The 16,791-nt window shown below is 44.0% G+C and overlaps 2 protein-coding genes across 7 annotated transcripts in view; one reads left to right on the forward strand and one right to left on the reverse strand.

The window, feature by feature from the left end:
• The window catches only part of st3gal8 (ST3 beta-galactoside alpha-2,3-sialyltransferase 8), a 22,260-nt gene extending 16,696 nt beyond the window's left edge, over window positions 1-5,564 (forward strand). Inside the window, exons 7-9 of the mRNA XM_029150434.2 lie at window positions 2,269-2,314; window positions 2,437-2,556; window positions 2,762-5,564. Coding sequence (XP_029006267.1) covers window positions 2,269-2,314; window positions 2,437-2,556; window positions 2,762-2,929 — 334 coding nt within the window. The 3' untranslated portion in view covers window positions 2,930-5,564. The remainder of the gene's footprint in view (window positions 1-2,268; window positions 2,315-2,436; window positions 2,557-2,761) is intronic.
• unm_sa1614 (un-named sa1614) lies at window positions 5,496-16,315 on the reverse strand. 6 transcript variants are annotated; one of them, XM_041070792.2, is made up of 29 exons: window positions 15,875-16,315; window positions 15,209-15,392; window positions 13,369-13,441; window positions 13,131-13,276; window positions 12,830-12,973; window positions 12,699-12,748; window positions 12,438-12,567; window positions 12,153-12,238; window positions 11,871-11,946; window positions 11,360-11,440; window positions 11,127-11,224; window positions 10,902-10,971; window positions 10,731-10,818; window positions 10,553-10,601; window positions 10,271-10,443; window positions 10,055-10,188; window positions 9,868-9,959; window positions 9,589-9,775; window positions 9,426-9,511; window positions 9,227-9,342; window positions 9,009-9,076; window positions 8,823-8,930; window positions 8,451-8,733; window positions 8,195-8,362; window positions 8,041-8,098; window positions 7,677-7,720; window positions 7,139-7,287; window positions 6,915-7,040; window positions 5,496-6,772 (listed from the first exon to the last, which is right to left on the reverse strand). In XM_041070792.2, exons 1-29 carry the CDS (start codon window positions 15,907-15,909, stop codon window positions 6,698-6,700), a joined length of 3,177 nt encoding a protein of 1,058 aa, XP_040926726.1. In that variant the 5' UTR covers window positions 15,910-16,315; the 3' UTR covers window positions 5,496-6,697. The 6 variants fall into 6 exon arrangements, with proteins under 6 accessions (XP_040926726.1, XP_055364950.1, XP_040926725.1 ...); XM_055508975.1 differs by having other exon boundaries at window positions 8,035-8,098; window positions 8,195-8,326; window positions 15,875-16,314; XM_041070791.2 differs by having other exon boundaries at window positions 8,035-8,098; window positions 15,875-16,313.
• Window positions 16,316-16,791: the final 476 nt, after the last annotated feature.

Below are 16,791 nucleotides of genomic sequence, written 5' to 3' on the forward strand. Positions count from 1 at the left end.
CTCAATGTCGCACTACTGCCACCTATTGTATCCTAACCGTGCGGTGGCTCGTATCCATGGAGCCAATTTAAAAAAAAAACAACAACAAAAAAGGTATGCGCTTCCGCACAGAGGTGTGGTGAGCAGCTTCGCTTGCGACACGCCCAGAAAACACAGCGTTTGCTGATGGGGTGTGAGAACCACATATTGACAGGGGCAGTGTGGACGATCTAAAGGGTTTTATGGGATGAAAATTTACAGAGACCTTACTGAGACATTAAAGTCAAATATTTTTTAGAATGAAAAGCATGATATGACTCCTTTAAAGTTAATGGATCTAGACAGTGCTTTCTGTCATTTGGAAGAAGTCGCTGCTGAATGTTTTTTCTAATGATAATAATTTTATTAGTAAAGTAGTTCATAAAGTCATTGCTGCTGAGATTTAAGGGGATAGTAGACTCAATACAGCTATGACTCTTTGTCAGCCTGGCTACAGTGCTGAAAAGAAACCTGGGGTTGTTTTTGTTTTCCTCAATTAGGGAGGAATAATATGTTTTTCTAGCAGCACAAAGTGCTTTTTTATATTTCATTAGACTGTCCTTCCATGCAATGCAGTTTACATTTATTTTGTTGGAACGCCACTGTCTTTCTAGTTGTCTAGTCCTTTGCTTTAGACTGCGGATGTCTGAGTTATACCACGGAGCTAACCTCCTCTGATTCACTGTCTTCTTCTTCAGAGGAGCCACTGTGTCTAACATTGTACGTAGAGAAGCTGCAGCATCATCTACAAGACAGTCAACCTGTTCATAAGGATTAAGGTGACTGTTCTCTGTGTATCTGCAAGACATTGAGGCAAAAGATGATGGAATCATCTGCTTGAATCTGGCAACAGCATTGTCAGATAAACATCTGCTATAGTAACATTTCTTTCCAGCTGTTATAGGGTCAGTTGTGCTAAATTCAAAAGTTAATAAGAAATGGTCAGATAACAGAGGGTTTTGGGGAAGAACTATTAAATTATCAATTTCAACTCCATATGTCAGGACAAGATCTAGAGTGTGGTTAAAACGATGAGTGGGTTCATTTACCTGCTGTTTAAAACCAATAGTGTCTATTAAGGAGTTAAAAGCAGTGCTGAGACAGTTGCTGTCAACATCTACATGAATGTTAAAGTCTCCCACTACAATGACTTTATCTGTGCTAAGAACTAAGTCAGATAAGAATTCAGAGAATTCAGTTAAGAACTCTGAATATGGAGCAGGAGGACGGTAAACAATACAAAACACAACTGGTTTCTGAGTTTTAGAGTCTGGGTGAGAAATGCTCAGAGTGAGGCTCTCAAATGAGTTATAACTATGTTTAGGTTTAGGAGTAATTAATAAATCTGATTTATAAACTGCTGCTACTCCTCCACCTCTACCTGTACTTCTTGGAACATGATAGTTGATGTGACTCATTGGAGTCGACTCATTTAAAGTAACATATTCATCCTGCTGAAGCCAGGTTTCAGTGAGACAGAACAGATCTATGTGATGGTCACTTATCAAGTCATTTATTAAAAAGGATTTAGATGAGAGAGATCTGATATTTAATAAACCACACTTCATTAGCTTACTATTACTTTGTTCCGTAAGAGGAACTGTTTTGATGTTTATTAAATTCTGGTAAGTCACTCCTCTTTGATTTGTTTGTGACTTGTATAGTTTAGGTGGTCGAGAAGCAGACACAGTCTCTATGCGATAACTAAGACTAAGAGTGGGTCGCGGCTGTAGAGAACATGCAGAGAGGCGTGTAAGACTGCGACTCTGCGTCCTGGGCTCCACTCTGAGTTGTCACGGAGTGGGGGGACTAAGCATCATGGCCATGTTACTAGAGAACAGAGAGGCTCCGTTCAACGTGGGATGGACGCCGTCTCTTCTAATCAGCCCAGGTTTTCCCCAAAAAGTGCTCCAATTAGCCACAAAGCCCACATCGTTTGCAGGACACCACCTAGACAACCAGCGGTGGAGCGATGACAGCCGGCTATACATATCATCGCTGGTCACATTGGGGAGGGGTCCAGAGAAAACTACGGAGTCCGACATTGTTTTGGCGAACGAACACACCGACTCAATGGTGGTGAAAAATGCAGATACGAATACGCTTAAACTACACTAATAAACACAAACACACAAGTAAACTAAACATGACAACATGGGATTTGTGTGTATAGAATCAATGCAAAGAAAGTACCTGAAATATTGACCATTGTGTCCTGTCTTTGTGCTGTGTGTGTGTGTGTGTGTTTAGGACCTACATGCCTGTTAAAATCCGAGTTGAGGCTGATAAAGATAAGGTACAAGAAATACTACTCCTTTACAGATATGGGTCCGTATTTCCAAATGTACACTTGGAGCAAATGAGCAGTAACCCGTTACCATGGTAACGATGTGTTTGTGTTGTGTGGTGTCTGTGCAGGTTCTGGTGGTGAACCCTGTGTTTTTTAAGTATGTTCATGAATATTGGACTGAGCATCACGGCCGTTACCCGTCCACCGGCATGCTCGCCCTTGTCTTTGCTCTGCACCTTTGTGACCAGGTGGGTGAGGCTGGAGCATCTGTATTAAAAATTAACTATTTACGTTCCGTCTTCCTCGCACTAGATCATATTTCTTCAAGTACTGATTAACTCGCTGTCATGGAGGGTTGGGTTAGATTCTGAATAGTGGGTGCTATTTGAAAAATTGTGTGGTTTGTTGGTGTAAGGTGTAATATGTTGAACACCCCCTCCTGTCTGTGCTCAGGTGTCAGTGTTTGGTTATGGAGCAGATGAGCAGGGGGAATGGCATCACTACTGGGAGAGGAACCCCCATGCCGGAGCCTTCAAGAAGACCGGCGTGCACCATGCTGACTTTGAAATCGACGTCATTCAGCAGCTCGCCAAAGAAGGAAAGATTAAATTACACATGTGAAATGACACCACACACACACACACATCTGCTGAATGACATGCTGAACTGCAGACCTGCTTACTGGTGAGCAGCAGTTAATAATATATATTATTATATATAATATAATATAATAATTTGTTATTGCTAGCTCACCAATATAGTTCCAACTGGACCCATAGACCTGCAAACTAGCTCCTGGACCCCCACCAGGATTTGGTTTGTTCTGAGGGGATTTGTCCTCCTGGACAAGAATTTTTTTTGTTTGTTTGTTTGTTTGTTTTTAATAAATCTTTTTTTTTTCTTTTTAATAAGTCTGCTTTTCCTGTGGATGAAGCCTTTTGGAGTAGGATGAGCTCAGTCTGCCAGCTCCACACTGTGGAACTTCACGCTGGTTTGAATGCGTTCCAGCTAAACTTGAACTATAATTTTTTATGGGACCCTCCACTGCTCAAACAGACCGTCCTGTTGTCTGCAAGGATCGACCTCCAAGTTTAGCTCAGAGCGGGGAAACAACCACAGACGTTGAATATTTAATTTTTTTCTCTTTTTTTTATAGATTAGACAAAGACGTTTTTTTCATCTAAGCACTTTGCTGTGATGTGGAGACACCAGCTAGTTGCTTCTCTGTCCATCTATGCTTCCAGACAAAATTGTTGAATTACCATTTGTAATCCTGCCATTTACTCACGTCTCAACGCAGACTGTCCTGACCATGAGGACCGTGGATCTGGGGCGACAGTTTAAGTTTTACACCATGTGTAGAAGACATTATTTCACACTCTGCCTTGTCCATGTTTAGCAGTGCAAAGACAAGCCTGGGGGAGGTTCTCAAAATTTCAACTCATAAAAATGAGGAAGATGGAGCAGTAGTTTTGATTTGAATCAAAACAATCAGTGACCTTTGAGGGCTGTGCATGAATGAGTAAACATAAAGTGCAATTAAGACTTACAAAAAAGTAATCCAAAAATATGCAAATACATGATGCATTAGATCACAGCGTGCAGAGGACTGTGCCTTCTCCTCTGTCAGACCATTACACATCTTGTATCAGATTCAATTTGGGGTTTATTGGGGTTTCTTCTCCCTTTTTGAGTACATTGCTACTCCAACCTCACCACATGTGGTAAAGATTCATAGTATGTGTGAGTCTGTGTCTGACCACATCCACCGTCCTATTATTTCCCCGTTACCTTTTCTAAAAGTGAAGGAAAGAATGTCTCTTTAATGTCTCTTCATCTTTATGTTTGTGCATAGTTGTAAACTTAATGCAATGAATGGCATGAAATACTTTCAGAGAGTTCATTCATTTTGCTTTGTAAGTTGGTGGATGTTCGACACTGTTGGAGAATCCAACAAGCACTTTATTTTAATCATACTAAAGTAATCATCAATTCTAGAAGTATTATCTGGAGGCTGTTGCCGTGTTATTAGCGTAGTTTTAATGTACTTTTATGTTATGTAATGTTTTAGTTTAAGTTGCCTCTCTTCAAATGCTTGTGCTGAATATTGGAACTTAAACCGGGAACATCTGCTGGTTGCTTTTACAGCGTTTGTTCACAGCTGCGATGCTTCTCTTCCTGGAATACCTTTTGCTCCTAAACATGTAAATGGGTTTACAAGGGCCTAAATGTGCCATAAAACCTCAGCCACTAAATGACAGAGCAGCCAACGTTTGGAGTCACAAGCTAAGTTAAACACGTGGATGGAACATTTTGTGATTTGCAGGCTAAGAAATAAGGAAGTAGAATATATTTACAAAAAAACTAAGGACAATATTTTGTAGTGAGCAAGTTATTGATTGATTTTGTATCAATGATCATTACAAAATCACGTGCAATGTAATTATATCTACACCTTGAGATGCTGGAACATGTGTGAGCCTTGTGCGGTGATGAAAGATTTAAATAGCTTTGACTTCCAAACGGTAGCGACACCTAATGGATTTGTGCAGGAAATGTGTTACAGACTAAAGCCTTCTGTTTTTCCAAAAGAGCTTTATTTGTATCAACTGTTCCCAACTAATCTGTGGTTCGTGCAGGATCATCATGATACAGGAAAAGAATCTTGCCCGAGAATCATCAGATTTTCTTTTTCTAATTACAATAATTCATTGACCTTTTATACGTTTTTTTGATGGCACATAGACTTTTTTTTAACTGTGAACAGAATGGATACATGAAGTGAAACCTAAGTGCAGGGTTGCTGGTTTGGAGCAAAGTAAATCAAATCAAATCACTGTTAACGTTTCATTTTTGCTTTGTACCTGATGCTCAAACATTTTAAAAATCTGATGAGGATGATAAACAACTTCTTTATTGTTCTAGTAGCTGCACCAGGAATTGTATGTTATGTGGGAAAGACAGCTTAACCCTACAAAGTACAAGATCTTTATTTACACATGTGCAGATTAACTCAAATGAAAGAGCTGTGATCTATTCATTTAAAGTGGATTGATGTTAAGTGACCAAACATCATGCACGTTGACTTACAAGCTTTAATTTAGCTCGCTGTGTTTAGACTGTTTGTGTTTTATAAAAATGTCAGTTTCATTTTACAGTTGATTCATTCATACATAGATGCCAAACAGACTGAAGCACTGTGACATTTTAATGAAAACATAAACCTGCCACCAAATAAAAAACATTCAGCTTTGAAGTTTGTCTTTTTTATAGGAAAAAAAACACTTCTGGAGGTAAAGGTTGAAACAATCAATTCAACATAAGACAAGTGTGTTTTCATCCTTATGACAACATGTCATTATTATTATTATTATAAACCAAAGTATTAGGTTTTAACTTTGTACTGAGATTCATTCCGATGTGTCATATGCTGACGTAACAATTTTCATTATAACTGTTTATATAAACGTTACTTAATTAATCACTAGATAGTAATAGGAAAATACGTATTCAGCATGCAGGTATTTCATTGTGAAAAGAGATTTTCTCATTTTATTAATAAACAAATTCGTATTTGTAGCAGTGGGAGCAACACACTGGCACTTCAGGCTTGGTCACACTACGTTTTCGAAGCAAGAACAGACATTGCACACGTGTCCTATTTTTTTGTGAACTGTGTAGGTAACGCAAACATAATGTGACCATGCCGTTAATCGCTGAGCTGTTGTGACATCACAGGCCACCGGGTCAGATTTCAGGCCTCACGTCTTGTGAAATTTACCTGAACTTAGAACCGATGGTATTTCTCTTCCAACAGTCCAGCTGTTACGACTGGACCTGTCCCTCAGGTGGTGAAGCCTAAAATGGAGCAGAAGCAGCTCCTTTGGTGGCTTCGCTACAGGCAATAACTTTAAATAAATAAATTAACCTAACAAATGTTATTTAGATTTAGATTCAAATAAATGTCCAGTGCATTCTGAAGTGACCCTGTTTGTGGGTAATACATTTTTTGTATTAAAAATAAATATTAACAAAAAATAAATAAAGTATTAGATCCTTGCTGATTACTTTATGGAGGCCTGTCTCCATGGTGCCATGATCAGTGTACCATCAAGTCTTGTCTAGTTTCATCACAAAAAGGTCATCTGTTTTCACAGTTACAGAAAGTTGAAGTTGTTATAACAACAGGAACCAAGGATGGACTGTAGAACTCACAGGAAGCTGCAGCTGGACAAGACCAGGTCACAGTCCTGGTTCAATGGAGGCTTCAGCTCTCAGTACTAATCCATTTTGGTTCTGGTTTGGTTCTCCTGAGCTTCGGGTTGTGCTGTGGTCTAGATTTGTGCTGGACTAAAGCCCCACTGGGACCTAAACTGGCCGAGGTCCATGTCAGTCTGAGAGCATCTGGACGAAGGAGGAAGGAAACAGGCCCCTCTGGTCTGGTTCCTCCTCTATGTAGCCATGCTGCAAACACAAACATACTAATGTTAACTGAACATCCAGAGGAACTGTGCAATCAGCATTGTACCATTAGCTCTACTCTCCACTGTCACAGTGTAAAACAGAAGTAGGACGGCCAATCAGAGTGCGGCCTTTTGATACGTACCCACCAATCACTGTCCTCATGCCCCAGGACCACCAGCACCTGTCCCTCACAGAAGCTCAGCTCGTCGTGATGGTCGGCCTGGCAGTCGTACAGAGCCTGAACCCGACGGCTCGTTGTGCCACGAGGCTGATGGGCCAAAGCAAATCACACTAAAATATCTCTACTAATGGTAATGATGTAAACTAAAAGTAAAACAGTCACAGCAGCACAGTCAACAAACTGACCAATGATCTGCGAGGCAGCGGCTGAGGGGCGGGGCCCCTGCAATCACTCTCAAAGCTTTGAGAGCGGTGATTGGCTGGAGACTCATTGGGCGGAGCTTTACTAGAGGGCAGTTGGTGTGAGTTGCACTCACTGTCTGCTCTTCGAAAACCTGCAAATGTTAAAACATCAAGTTATTCTAAGAAATATGTCATATTAGAAATGAAATCATCAGTCAGTGTCAAATTGTTTTAACCCGAAAAGTGCTACATTCAGAGTTTAGCTACCATATTTGTTGTCTCAGGCTAAATACTTAGCAAAAGGCATTACTTTACAAGTAGTACTTATACAAAAAACTAAACTAAAGCTACACATCTGTCAAAAACCTCTGGAAACTTATATTCTCAAATCTTTAAATGACTCCTACAAATGTCTGAAACAAGAACAAAATTAAACTTTCCCCTCTTGTGTTTTCCTGGAAAAATATATATTTCCAACTAATAAATCCACTACAAAGTAAGAAAACTGGGCCACAGCTGGTGAACCCTGGACAGAAAGTACCTCTGTCTGGTCGTTCAGTCAGGGAGCTGGGAGGGGAAGATGGACTGGGGGGGGGGGGGCGAGAGAGGAAGAGAGAGAGGTTTGTTACCAGTAGTTTTTCAACATGAAGACCTGTAATTCAGCCTCAGTCCACCAGAGGTCAGTATATTCTCTTGCATTGCTTTCATTTTATTCACACTGACGTCTTCATGCATGTTCATTTACACCGTGCTCTTTGAGCTTCTATAACGTTATACTACGTGGAATATTCAGATGTCTTTGCAAAACAAAATTTACAGATTTCATATATAACATAATTTGTTACAGTCTGTAAACTGGTGTCACCTTATGATCATAGAAAGAACTGATTTTTACTTACACACACTTTTTAAATGAGGAGTCTGGACCACTGTAGATCCTGGGACTGGTTGGCAACCCGTAATCTACACACACACACACAGAAACACACACACACACACACAGTTAATTACACCGTATCACACAGACAGATTAATTGCACGCTGTCTTCCAGATGTTACCGTGTTTACTGGACTCGGAGCAGCTCCTCTTTTGTCGGATGCCAATGGGAGTGGGCGGCGTTGACTTTCTGTTTCCTGTCTGGGAGAAGAAGACTTCTCCCTCTTCCTCCTCTTCATCAGCCACTCCCTCTCCTCCAGCAGGAGGTGGGGGAGGAGGAACAGTGGGAGCTTCAGCACGGTGGAGAGCAGTGATTTTCCAGCCATCGTGAAACAACTTCGAAACGAAACTCACGAAACAATCTGAATCTGGCCTCACCTTTGACCCTGGGGGGTAGCGGGGGTGCGGGGGAGGATGGGGGAGGTGGAGGAGGACTGGGAACCGAGCCAGAGGGTCGGCTGTGCAGCTCCATGGCCATAGCGAGCCTCCTCCCGACGCTGAGCAGGCCTCCTCCTGCACCCCCTGCCGAGGCAGAGGAGAGCGGGGCGACGGAGGACGACATGGACTGACTGAAGCTGAAGGGACGGGAGGGGAAGGAGAAGGAGGAGGTGAAGGTGGAGGACGCGGAGGCCGATGTGCGCTCCTTCTTCACTGGACCGTTCTGAAACAGAGTAACAACGCATGAAGAGCTTTAACAGCCCCTGACCTTCATGTTTTTTTTTAAAAAGCCAAAGTGGTTGCCATGGTTACCTTGTCCTCAAAGTCATCGTCACTGTCGTAGATGTCGTCATGACGAAGCCTCCACTCGTACTCCACGTGGACGTGATGGTCAAACTGGTTGGACTGGGCCTGCAGCAGCTACACACAGTGACAGTAAGCGGCGTGTAAAGCGTAGCGCATCGTTACCGTGGCGATACGATCCAGCGTTGGCCTCACCAGCGCCACACACTGGCCGTGCTTCAGCCTGCGGCTCACGTCCAGAGGCGTCTCTCCCAACTCGTTCTCTGTCCACACAAAAAACAAATATCTCATTTGCTGATTTTTCACAGTCAGTCTTCATATTGTGCATTTATGAATCGGACATTTTTGAAAAGTTTCTACTAATGTCCTCACACAACTGTCCACTATCCATGAATTGAACTGAAGTGAATTACTCATGTATGTGTTGGCTCTGGCTCGAAGCAGCAGCTTCACACAGTCGCTCTTGTTGTGCAGGCAGCTGTAGTGCAGCGCCGTGTTTCCCGCTGATGTCTGCACGTCCACGTTGGAGCTGCGGAGGCACACGCGCAGCTGCAGGTCAATGCACGCGCGTTCACGCTAGCACGCACGCAGCTGCAGCCGCCTCAGACTCACCAGTTCTGAGCCAGGAATTCCAGGATGTGCAGCGACGTCCTGTCAGCCAATAGGACGGCTAGATGCAGCGCCGACTCCCCTTTCTCCTGTTGGCATGGAAACCCAGTGCTGAGTGGTGATGGGCTCAACCTGTATCACAGTGCTTTCTGTGCTGTGCTGTTACCTGTATGTGTGTGTGCAGCGGCTGGCTCAGCTCCGTCCTCTGAGCGTACAGATGGAGGAGGCTGTAAATGTCGGCGCTCTTCGTCGCCTCCTGGAGCCCGAGTCTCAGCACTGCAGTCGAGCTGTGACTCCGCCTGGCGAAGTGGATGTCCTGATACTTGGACAGGATGAAGTCCTTACGCTCCGTCCTGAGCAAACACACGCACATCACAAACCCAGAGCCTGCACTGGGGAAATAACAAATGATTTCCTCCATCACCACTATGGGCGTGCGACTTACATGTGGCTGTGCTGGGAGGGTTTTAATGACGGACTGAGGAGGTTCGACTCCAGTATTTCATTGAAGCCAGAGTTACCAACATTCCGGGCCAACTTAGACAGAGACATAGAAACAACACAGACAGGTGGATTTATTGATGCACACCTTGAACAGGGTTCTACAGACACAGGTCGGTGCTCTGACCTACCAGCAGGTCTGAGGTCCCCAGGCTGTCCAGACTGAGGGACTGAATCCTGGAGACGTGGACCCCCATCTCCCTGTGGATCCCGGAGCACTCGATACAGGTCAGGATGCCCAGGTTTGTGGAGAGCCACCCGGGATCTGCAGAGAGAGAGAATGCGATCAGTTCAACCAATCAATTCATTTAAACGTGCCCATCGGGGGTTTTCAGGCCGCTGATTACCCGGAGCGCCGCAGTCGCAGCAGCTGTTGTTTCCCGGCATGCGTTTGATGTCATCGGTGATGGCGCGGGTCAGGTCCTCCACGCTGCTCTCTCCCGGTCCGCCTCCTCTCCTGCCCCCGTCCAGGGCCACGCTCAGAGCCTCCTGCTTGCTGTTACTGAGCACCGAGATCCAGCTGAACAACACACATACGTTAAGACACATTTGTTAATTTGATGGTTCTCTTAATGTGTGCTATTAACATTTAACCACGTGAAACAACCAGTAAGAATAAAATCACTCACGCCACACACTCAGCCTCATCCTCAGCCAGGAAATGGTAGGTCCGATTATCTGGAGGGTGAAGTCATTCATGTTAAATTCATATTTGTGTGTGTGTGTGTGTGTGTGTGTGTGTGTGTGTGTGTGTGTGTGTGTGTGTGTGTGTGTGTGTGTGTGTGTGTGTGTGTGCGTGCATCGTACGTGAGATGAGATCGAAGCATTTCTTGTCCTCCACATTAGGTTTAACCTGACAGGTGAGCAGGTTAAGTCTGGTCGGAGGTTTATTGGGCTGAGGGAGAGAAGAGGCTTTAGTCAGAATCATAGATAACATCAATCCTGATCCGACTTTAAGGCGTTACAGGTGCAGCTCACGGTAGCGTGTGCGATGGTCAGGTAGCAGTTGTGAACTGAGCATTTCCTCTTCTGCCACATTTTCCTCAACCTGAAACAGAAACAGCTTCTGTTATAATGTATAGATATATTGACGGTTTTACTGTGAAAGTAACTAGTACATTTACTTGATGAACCATTGTACATTTCACTTCACAGTTTTGCTTTCAGTTCCTGTTAGTTGTGTTTGTGCCTGTGTTACAGTACCCGTCACTCTTTTTGTAGAGGAACCCCGTCCGTTCTGTCCCATACTGTTTGTCTCCGAGCAGCTGATGCATGCTGTACACCTGCTTAGGCAACGAGTCCTAGACACACACACACACACACACACACACACACGCACACACACGCGCACACCCACACGCACACATTAATAACCTGGGGAACAGGATTGCTGTACATGTACATGTATAAATGAAGTTTGAGTCTAGGTCTCTGACCTGCTCGATGTGAACGACTGGTCTCAGCTGATCCCTGAGGACACACAGCTGTCGCTTTTCCTCCTCCTGACGCTGCTTCACCTGCAGACACGCACGCATGCACACACGCGCACACACACACACACACACACACACACACACACACACAGCTCACTAAACACATTTGACGACAGCTACTGATAATTTTAATAATGTTTCATATCACCAAGGAGCCAATTAACCTAACAGCGTTATCTGTGTTGTACAGGAAGTGGATCAGTAAAAGTAGTCAAAACATGTTCTTTGTGTTTTCACCGTGATCCCTGGCAGCAAATCAGGAATCAGATTTATTCTCAACCCAGGAGTAAATGTGAAAGCGCAGCTCTTTGTTCGTTCTTTGAAGACGTGTGTTTACGCTGTTTTATTTAAATTAGCATGAGGTTATTTAAGGTCATTGTCTTGTACGACTGCGTGATGAGTAGGAAGCTTAGTTAAACGTGCACGCTGAGTCGTCACAGCTGCCTGTTCGTACCGTGGTCAGGACGCCGTTCAGCTCCTCCATGTACTGCTTCAACCTCTGACTGGTGGAGACACACTCCTGCAGGAAGCTGCACACACAGAAGTGCTGTAAACACCGAGCAGCAACACGCGCACGTGTGTGCGTGCGTGCATGCGTGCGTGCGTGTGTATGTGTGTGCACGTATTTGTGTGTGTGTATGTTTGTGTGCGTGCGTGTGTATGTCTGTGTTTGTGTGCATGCGTGCACGTATTTGTGTGTGTGTATGTTTTTGTGTGGGTGTGTGCGTTCGCTCACTTGTTGTGGCTGTGGTAGTGCTTGATGAGGTTCTGCAACAGGTCCACTCCTCTCTTCGTCTTGATCTCGTTGACCTTAATCAGATACTGAAAGTCAGAGAGAGAGGAGCTGCTGTTAACAGACTGGTTATGAGTGATGGGCTGAGGAGCAGCAGGACGATGACATAGAGAAAAAGGCGAAGGGGGCGTCCAGGTTTCCTTCACGTGTCCCCTCCTTCCGTCAGACGCTGACTCGGGGGAGAGGAGCGACCAGATGAGGGCACGGTGACCTGAACGCATCACTCACCTCGCACATGCTCAGTTGGAAGGAGCGCCTCTCCTTTTCCAGCTCCTCAGCGATCTCTCCTCCGCTCACCTCGCTCCTCACCATCCCATACTGACGGGCGAGCTCCCGTTTCTCCTTCTCCACCTGCTTACTGCAAACACACAAACGCACAAACGCACACTCTCAATCCAGACTCGTTTTTGGAGGCTTTTGCTTTGGGAGACGCTGTGTGCTCCTCATACTGGATGCTGTGGCGTAACAGTACAAGTGCTCCTCACTCACAATCTGCTCTCGTAGTCCCTCCATGTTCTGTCAAAAGGCTTCTTCAGGTCCTAGAGACACAAGGTTAAAAAAACGAATTTCACACCTGATGCCCTGGTGACAGATCCACTGTTGATCTACAGGGGTTTCACCTGAGGTGAGTCATTTTTACAGTCTCTATGAAAACCGAGTGACAGCGCAGTAAATTCAGAGGCCCTCACCCCCTTCACCTCCCTCAGGTCTCCTTTAACCAGAGAGTCCAGGAAGAAGTTGATGTTGTGGAGCATGCTCTTCAGCTGCACACACAAACACACACAGGTCAACAGTTCTGCACAAAGCCAAGAACCAAGAATCCAAAACCCAAACAATGTAACTTACACTGTTCATAATGCTTCAGTTTAATTGAGAACTGCTGTGACCTTTGACCTTTGTGAGGTCAGGCTGCTGACTCACCAGATTTTTCATTGGAGAGATGAGCTCTTTGGAGAAGTCAGCGAGGCGGCAGAAGGCGGAACCGACCTCCGTCTCCCCATTTGAGTGACAGTTGACCGAAAGCTTCTCCATCGAGTTAATGTACTGCTCCAGATAAGACACATGCTCTGACACAGAGACAACAGCGTTAGCACGCGCCAGTGATACGCGTGTGTGTGTGTGTGTGTGTGTGTGTGTGTGTGTGTGTGTGTGTGTGTACCTTGTCCTGATGTGTATTTTGCTTTAGCAGCTTTCTTCATCTTCTGCAACACCAACCGATCACTGTCCAGAGCCTGAACGTGCACACACACACACACACACACACACACACACACACACACACACACACACACACACACACACACACACACACACACACACACACAGTCGTGTTTTAATCTGCTCGGTGTGTGTGCTCATGTAGAGCGGTGGTGGGGGCAGTAATTCACCTGCTGACTCAACACACGCGCAGAGGACGAGCTTTGTTCTCCCAAACGCAGCTACATTCCCCTACGTGTGCGTAAACCCATTTCTCATCAGTATGAATCTCTATTAGAGCAGCTCAAGTCAGATGCTGACTGCATTTACAGTATGTGAATATGACCATATTCACAGAGTTCTGATTGTATTAGCTGCAGCAAACTAAACAGTACAGCTAACACCACTGTTCTGCAGTAAATCCCTCCTCACCAGATGTTCAGGCGCATTTTCATGCATTTCTCTCTAAACTGGGGACAAATTGTCCAAACACATCATTCTTCTACATCAGAAAAGTTTGGCGAGTTTGTTCCAGAAGCTGTTACGGTCGCACACCATGACACCCCCTCCACTGTGGATCACTTCCATCATATGGAGCCTCGTGTCTTCAGTTACACAGGTTTTACTCCCTTTTGGTTTTCAGAGTCTTGCTGCTGATGAGTTTTATGTTGAGGTACTGTGTATTTCTGTTTATGCAGAGCATCTTTCCTCTTTTGACTCAGATGTCATAATAACTCTCCCACAGATGTGTGTCTAGCAGTAATGCTTTAGACAGTTTGATTAAAGCTTAGTATCCAGATACAAACCAGTGATATTATAAAACGGCTTAATAAGCTCATTAGTTGATAAAGGAATTAGCAGCATATTTAATAACTGTGAGCAGTTTCTTACAGGTAAGAGCTTCTTCAATGTGAATGTTTTTCTGCCAGATTGAATGGGCTCAAATGACATGGAAGCAGCCTGGGGCTAATGGGCCCCTGGGGGCCCCCAGCCCTGGACAGATGCTGTTTGTGTGGTTGAAAATCAATTTTTGCTGCAGGCTAAAAGATTATAAAACTCAACTTTGTGTTATGATTTTGTGTCACTACGACTAGTTTACTACGTTTTACTAAAAAGTGTGTTTTTACTTTACTACATTTCTCTGACAGTTTAAATTTTCAGATTTCAATATCAATGTTTACTTATCATCTTATTAGCACATCTGCGCAACCTTCTCTGGTTGTAGAGAATTTAGCACACTAATAATAATCTCCCCACACTCAGACGACCCTGGAAGGTTGACATTATGAGGTCTCCTAGCTAAATTACCTCACTATAAATAAAACAATTCAAAAAAACAAAAAAACTTTGAGGACCTCGGTCATTCAAACAAATTACAGTTTCCCTGTTGCACCGTCATCAAGCTAATAAGGTCATGACAATACTTATAAAAACATATTTATACTGGATTCTTAACCCAACTAACTGTACTGATAATGACTTGGGTGAATTACAGGAACATTTTTGGAATATTACTTTATAGAAATCGGTTTGTTTTTCACACACAACCCTATTTTAAAAACATCTCCCTTCAACAATGTTTTAAAATAAAATATATGAATAAATAATAAATAAGACTAAATCCTCCAAGGAGGAGGCAGCGGATTAGTGCAAGTGTTGATAATGCTGCTGTACTTTCACCTAGCTACTAGTTATTTACTGAGTATTTTTAAACCGTGGTACTGTACGTAGGGACAGGATCTGAGTACTCCTCCCCCAGCACCAACTACTACTACTCGTCCCAGCCCATTGTCCATACTGACCTCCTCCAGCAGGTAGACGGTGTTCCTGCAGCTGATCATCTTGGAGGTGAAGGAGGAGGTGGTTGGGGAGCTCCAGTCCTCCTGAACCTCCTGCACGAACTCCGACACCGACACGCACTCTGGCATGGTGCTCCTCAACCCGGGTTCAACACTGGGTCCAGCTGGGTCCGTCAAGCCTGGACTGCTGCACACAAAGACGGGTGAAACCAGGCGCAACACAGAGGCAGCAACAATGAGAAATACATAATAATAGTAATGATCTAAAAATCCACTATATATAATTGTAGAAATCCCACCGGTGCTGTGTCACCACATCATTTGGTACCGTTAAGGAGGAATTAGCGTTACAGGTTGATGAGAGCGATAATTAAAGACCGGATCCGAGTGAACCGCAGCATCAGCCGCGTCAAACAAAAGGTTTTCAGATCCAGCACGAAATGAACCCGGTCAACGCGGATGCATGAAAAAAGACCTCAAACCGGAGCATTCCTGGTCCGCGAGGCATCAAAACCAGCGAGTGTCTTTCCGGGGGAGCGCCTTCATTCACAGAAAAGCCACAAACCCGCCCGGATCTCCGTGCGTGAACCGGCTGACAAAGAGCGCAGGATCTGAGCGCGGACCCGGAGCTGCCCGACACCGGCAGCGGGTTCAGACGACAGGACGAACCCGGTCTTTGGTCCTTGTTTCGGCACCGGCTGCATGTCTCTTCATCTTCAATCAGCTGATTGGTTCCGTCTTTTCTCCTTTATTAAAACCGCATGGACAGGCGCGCTCACGTTGCACAGTGGCGGAGCCCTCTGCCGCGGCGGCGCGCACTGCTGACCTAGTACAGAGGTACACTGGGTAGACTGGTCACACTGGAAAACACCCCCGGCATAATCCTGCTCGACGGGTGCTTTTTAATTAGACTATTTTAAAGGATTATTTATAAAGACAAAAAAAAACGATAAAATAAAAAAAAATATTCGTAATAATCTGAAAATATTGTCTTTACTCTCAATAAACAGTAGCATCAGTTAAAATAAAGCAATTGAAAACTAAATGCTAGCGTGCTTAATGTGATAACGCTGCCGCCTCGTGTGTTAATGTTTGCTAAATTTAAACTGTGAACAACAAAACAAACGATTTCCACACTCTACATATTTTTGGATCTAACCAAAAAGGACACTGGTTTACAGACACATTTTTCTCCTCTAGTGCGAGAAACGTTGTCTAAACATGAACCGACATCACCAGAGTCTCAGAGGAAACAATCAGAGAGCGTGTAAACAAAACAATTTCTGACTTCCTGTTCAACTGAGTGTTGAATTGTACTTCACCTTCAAATCTTTTTTAAAGTCAAATTGGCTTATATGTAAATGTTCTATAACGTGAAATGTCATTCATGAAAGGCATTAATTATTTATGTATTCATTATTAATATTATATCATAGGTCCTAATTTAGTGTCCACTAGAAATCTGAAGCACCTTTAGTTATTTTTCTGTTTTAATCATTTAGATCCTCCATTTTCTCAGGAGTTTGGTACATTTTTTTTTCTTGTTGTTTTGCTGCAACTGTTGAAAATTTGCTTATTAATTAAAG

Source organism: Betta splendens, chromosome 5, assembly GCF_900634795.4.
Source record: "Betta splendens chromosome 5, fBetSpl5.4, whole genome shotgun sequence".
In the NCBI taxonomy this organism is placed as follows: domain Eukaryota; kingdom Metazoa; phylum Chordata; class Actinopteri; order Anabantiformes; family Osphronemidae; genus Betta; species Betta splendens.

Excerpts from the sequence above, each read along its gene's own strand:
- unm_sa1614 (XM_041070791.2), bottom strand. The coding sequence starts at position 15,909 with ATGCAGCCGGTGCCGAAACAAGGACCAAAGACCGG. Across the intron at positions 12,974-13,130 it reads TCTCTCCAATGAAAAATCTG|CTGAAGAGCATGCTCCACAA; the intron begins GTGAGTCAGCAG and ends TTGTGTGTGCAG. Across the intron at positions 8,363-8,450 it reads GCTACCCCCCAGGGTCAAAG|CTCCCACTGTTCCTCCTCCC; the intron begins GTGAGGCCAGAT and ends ACCGTGCTGAAG.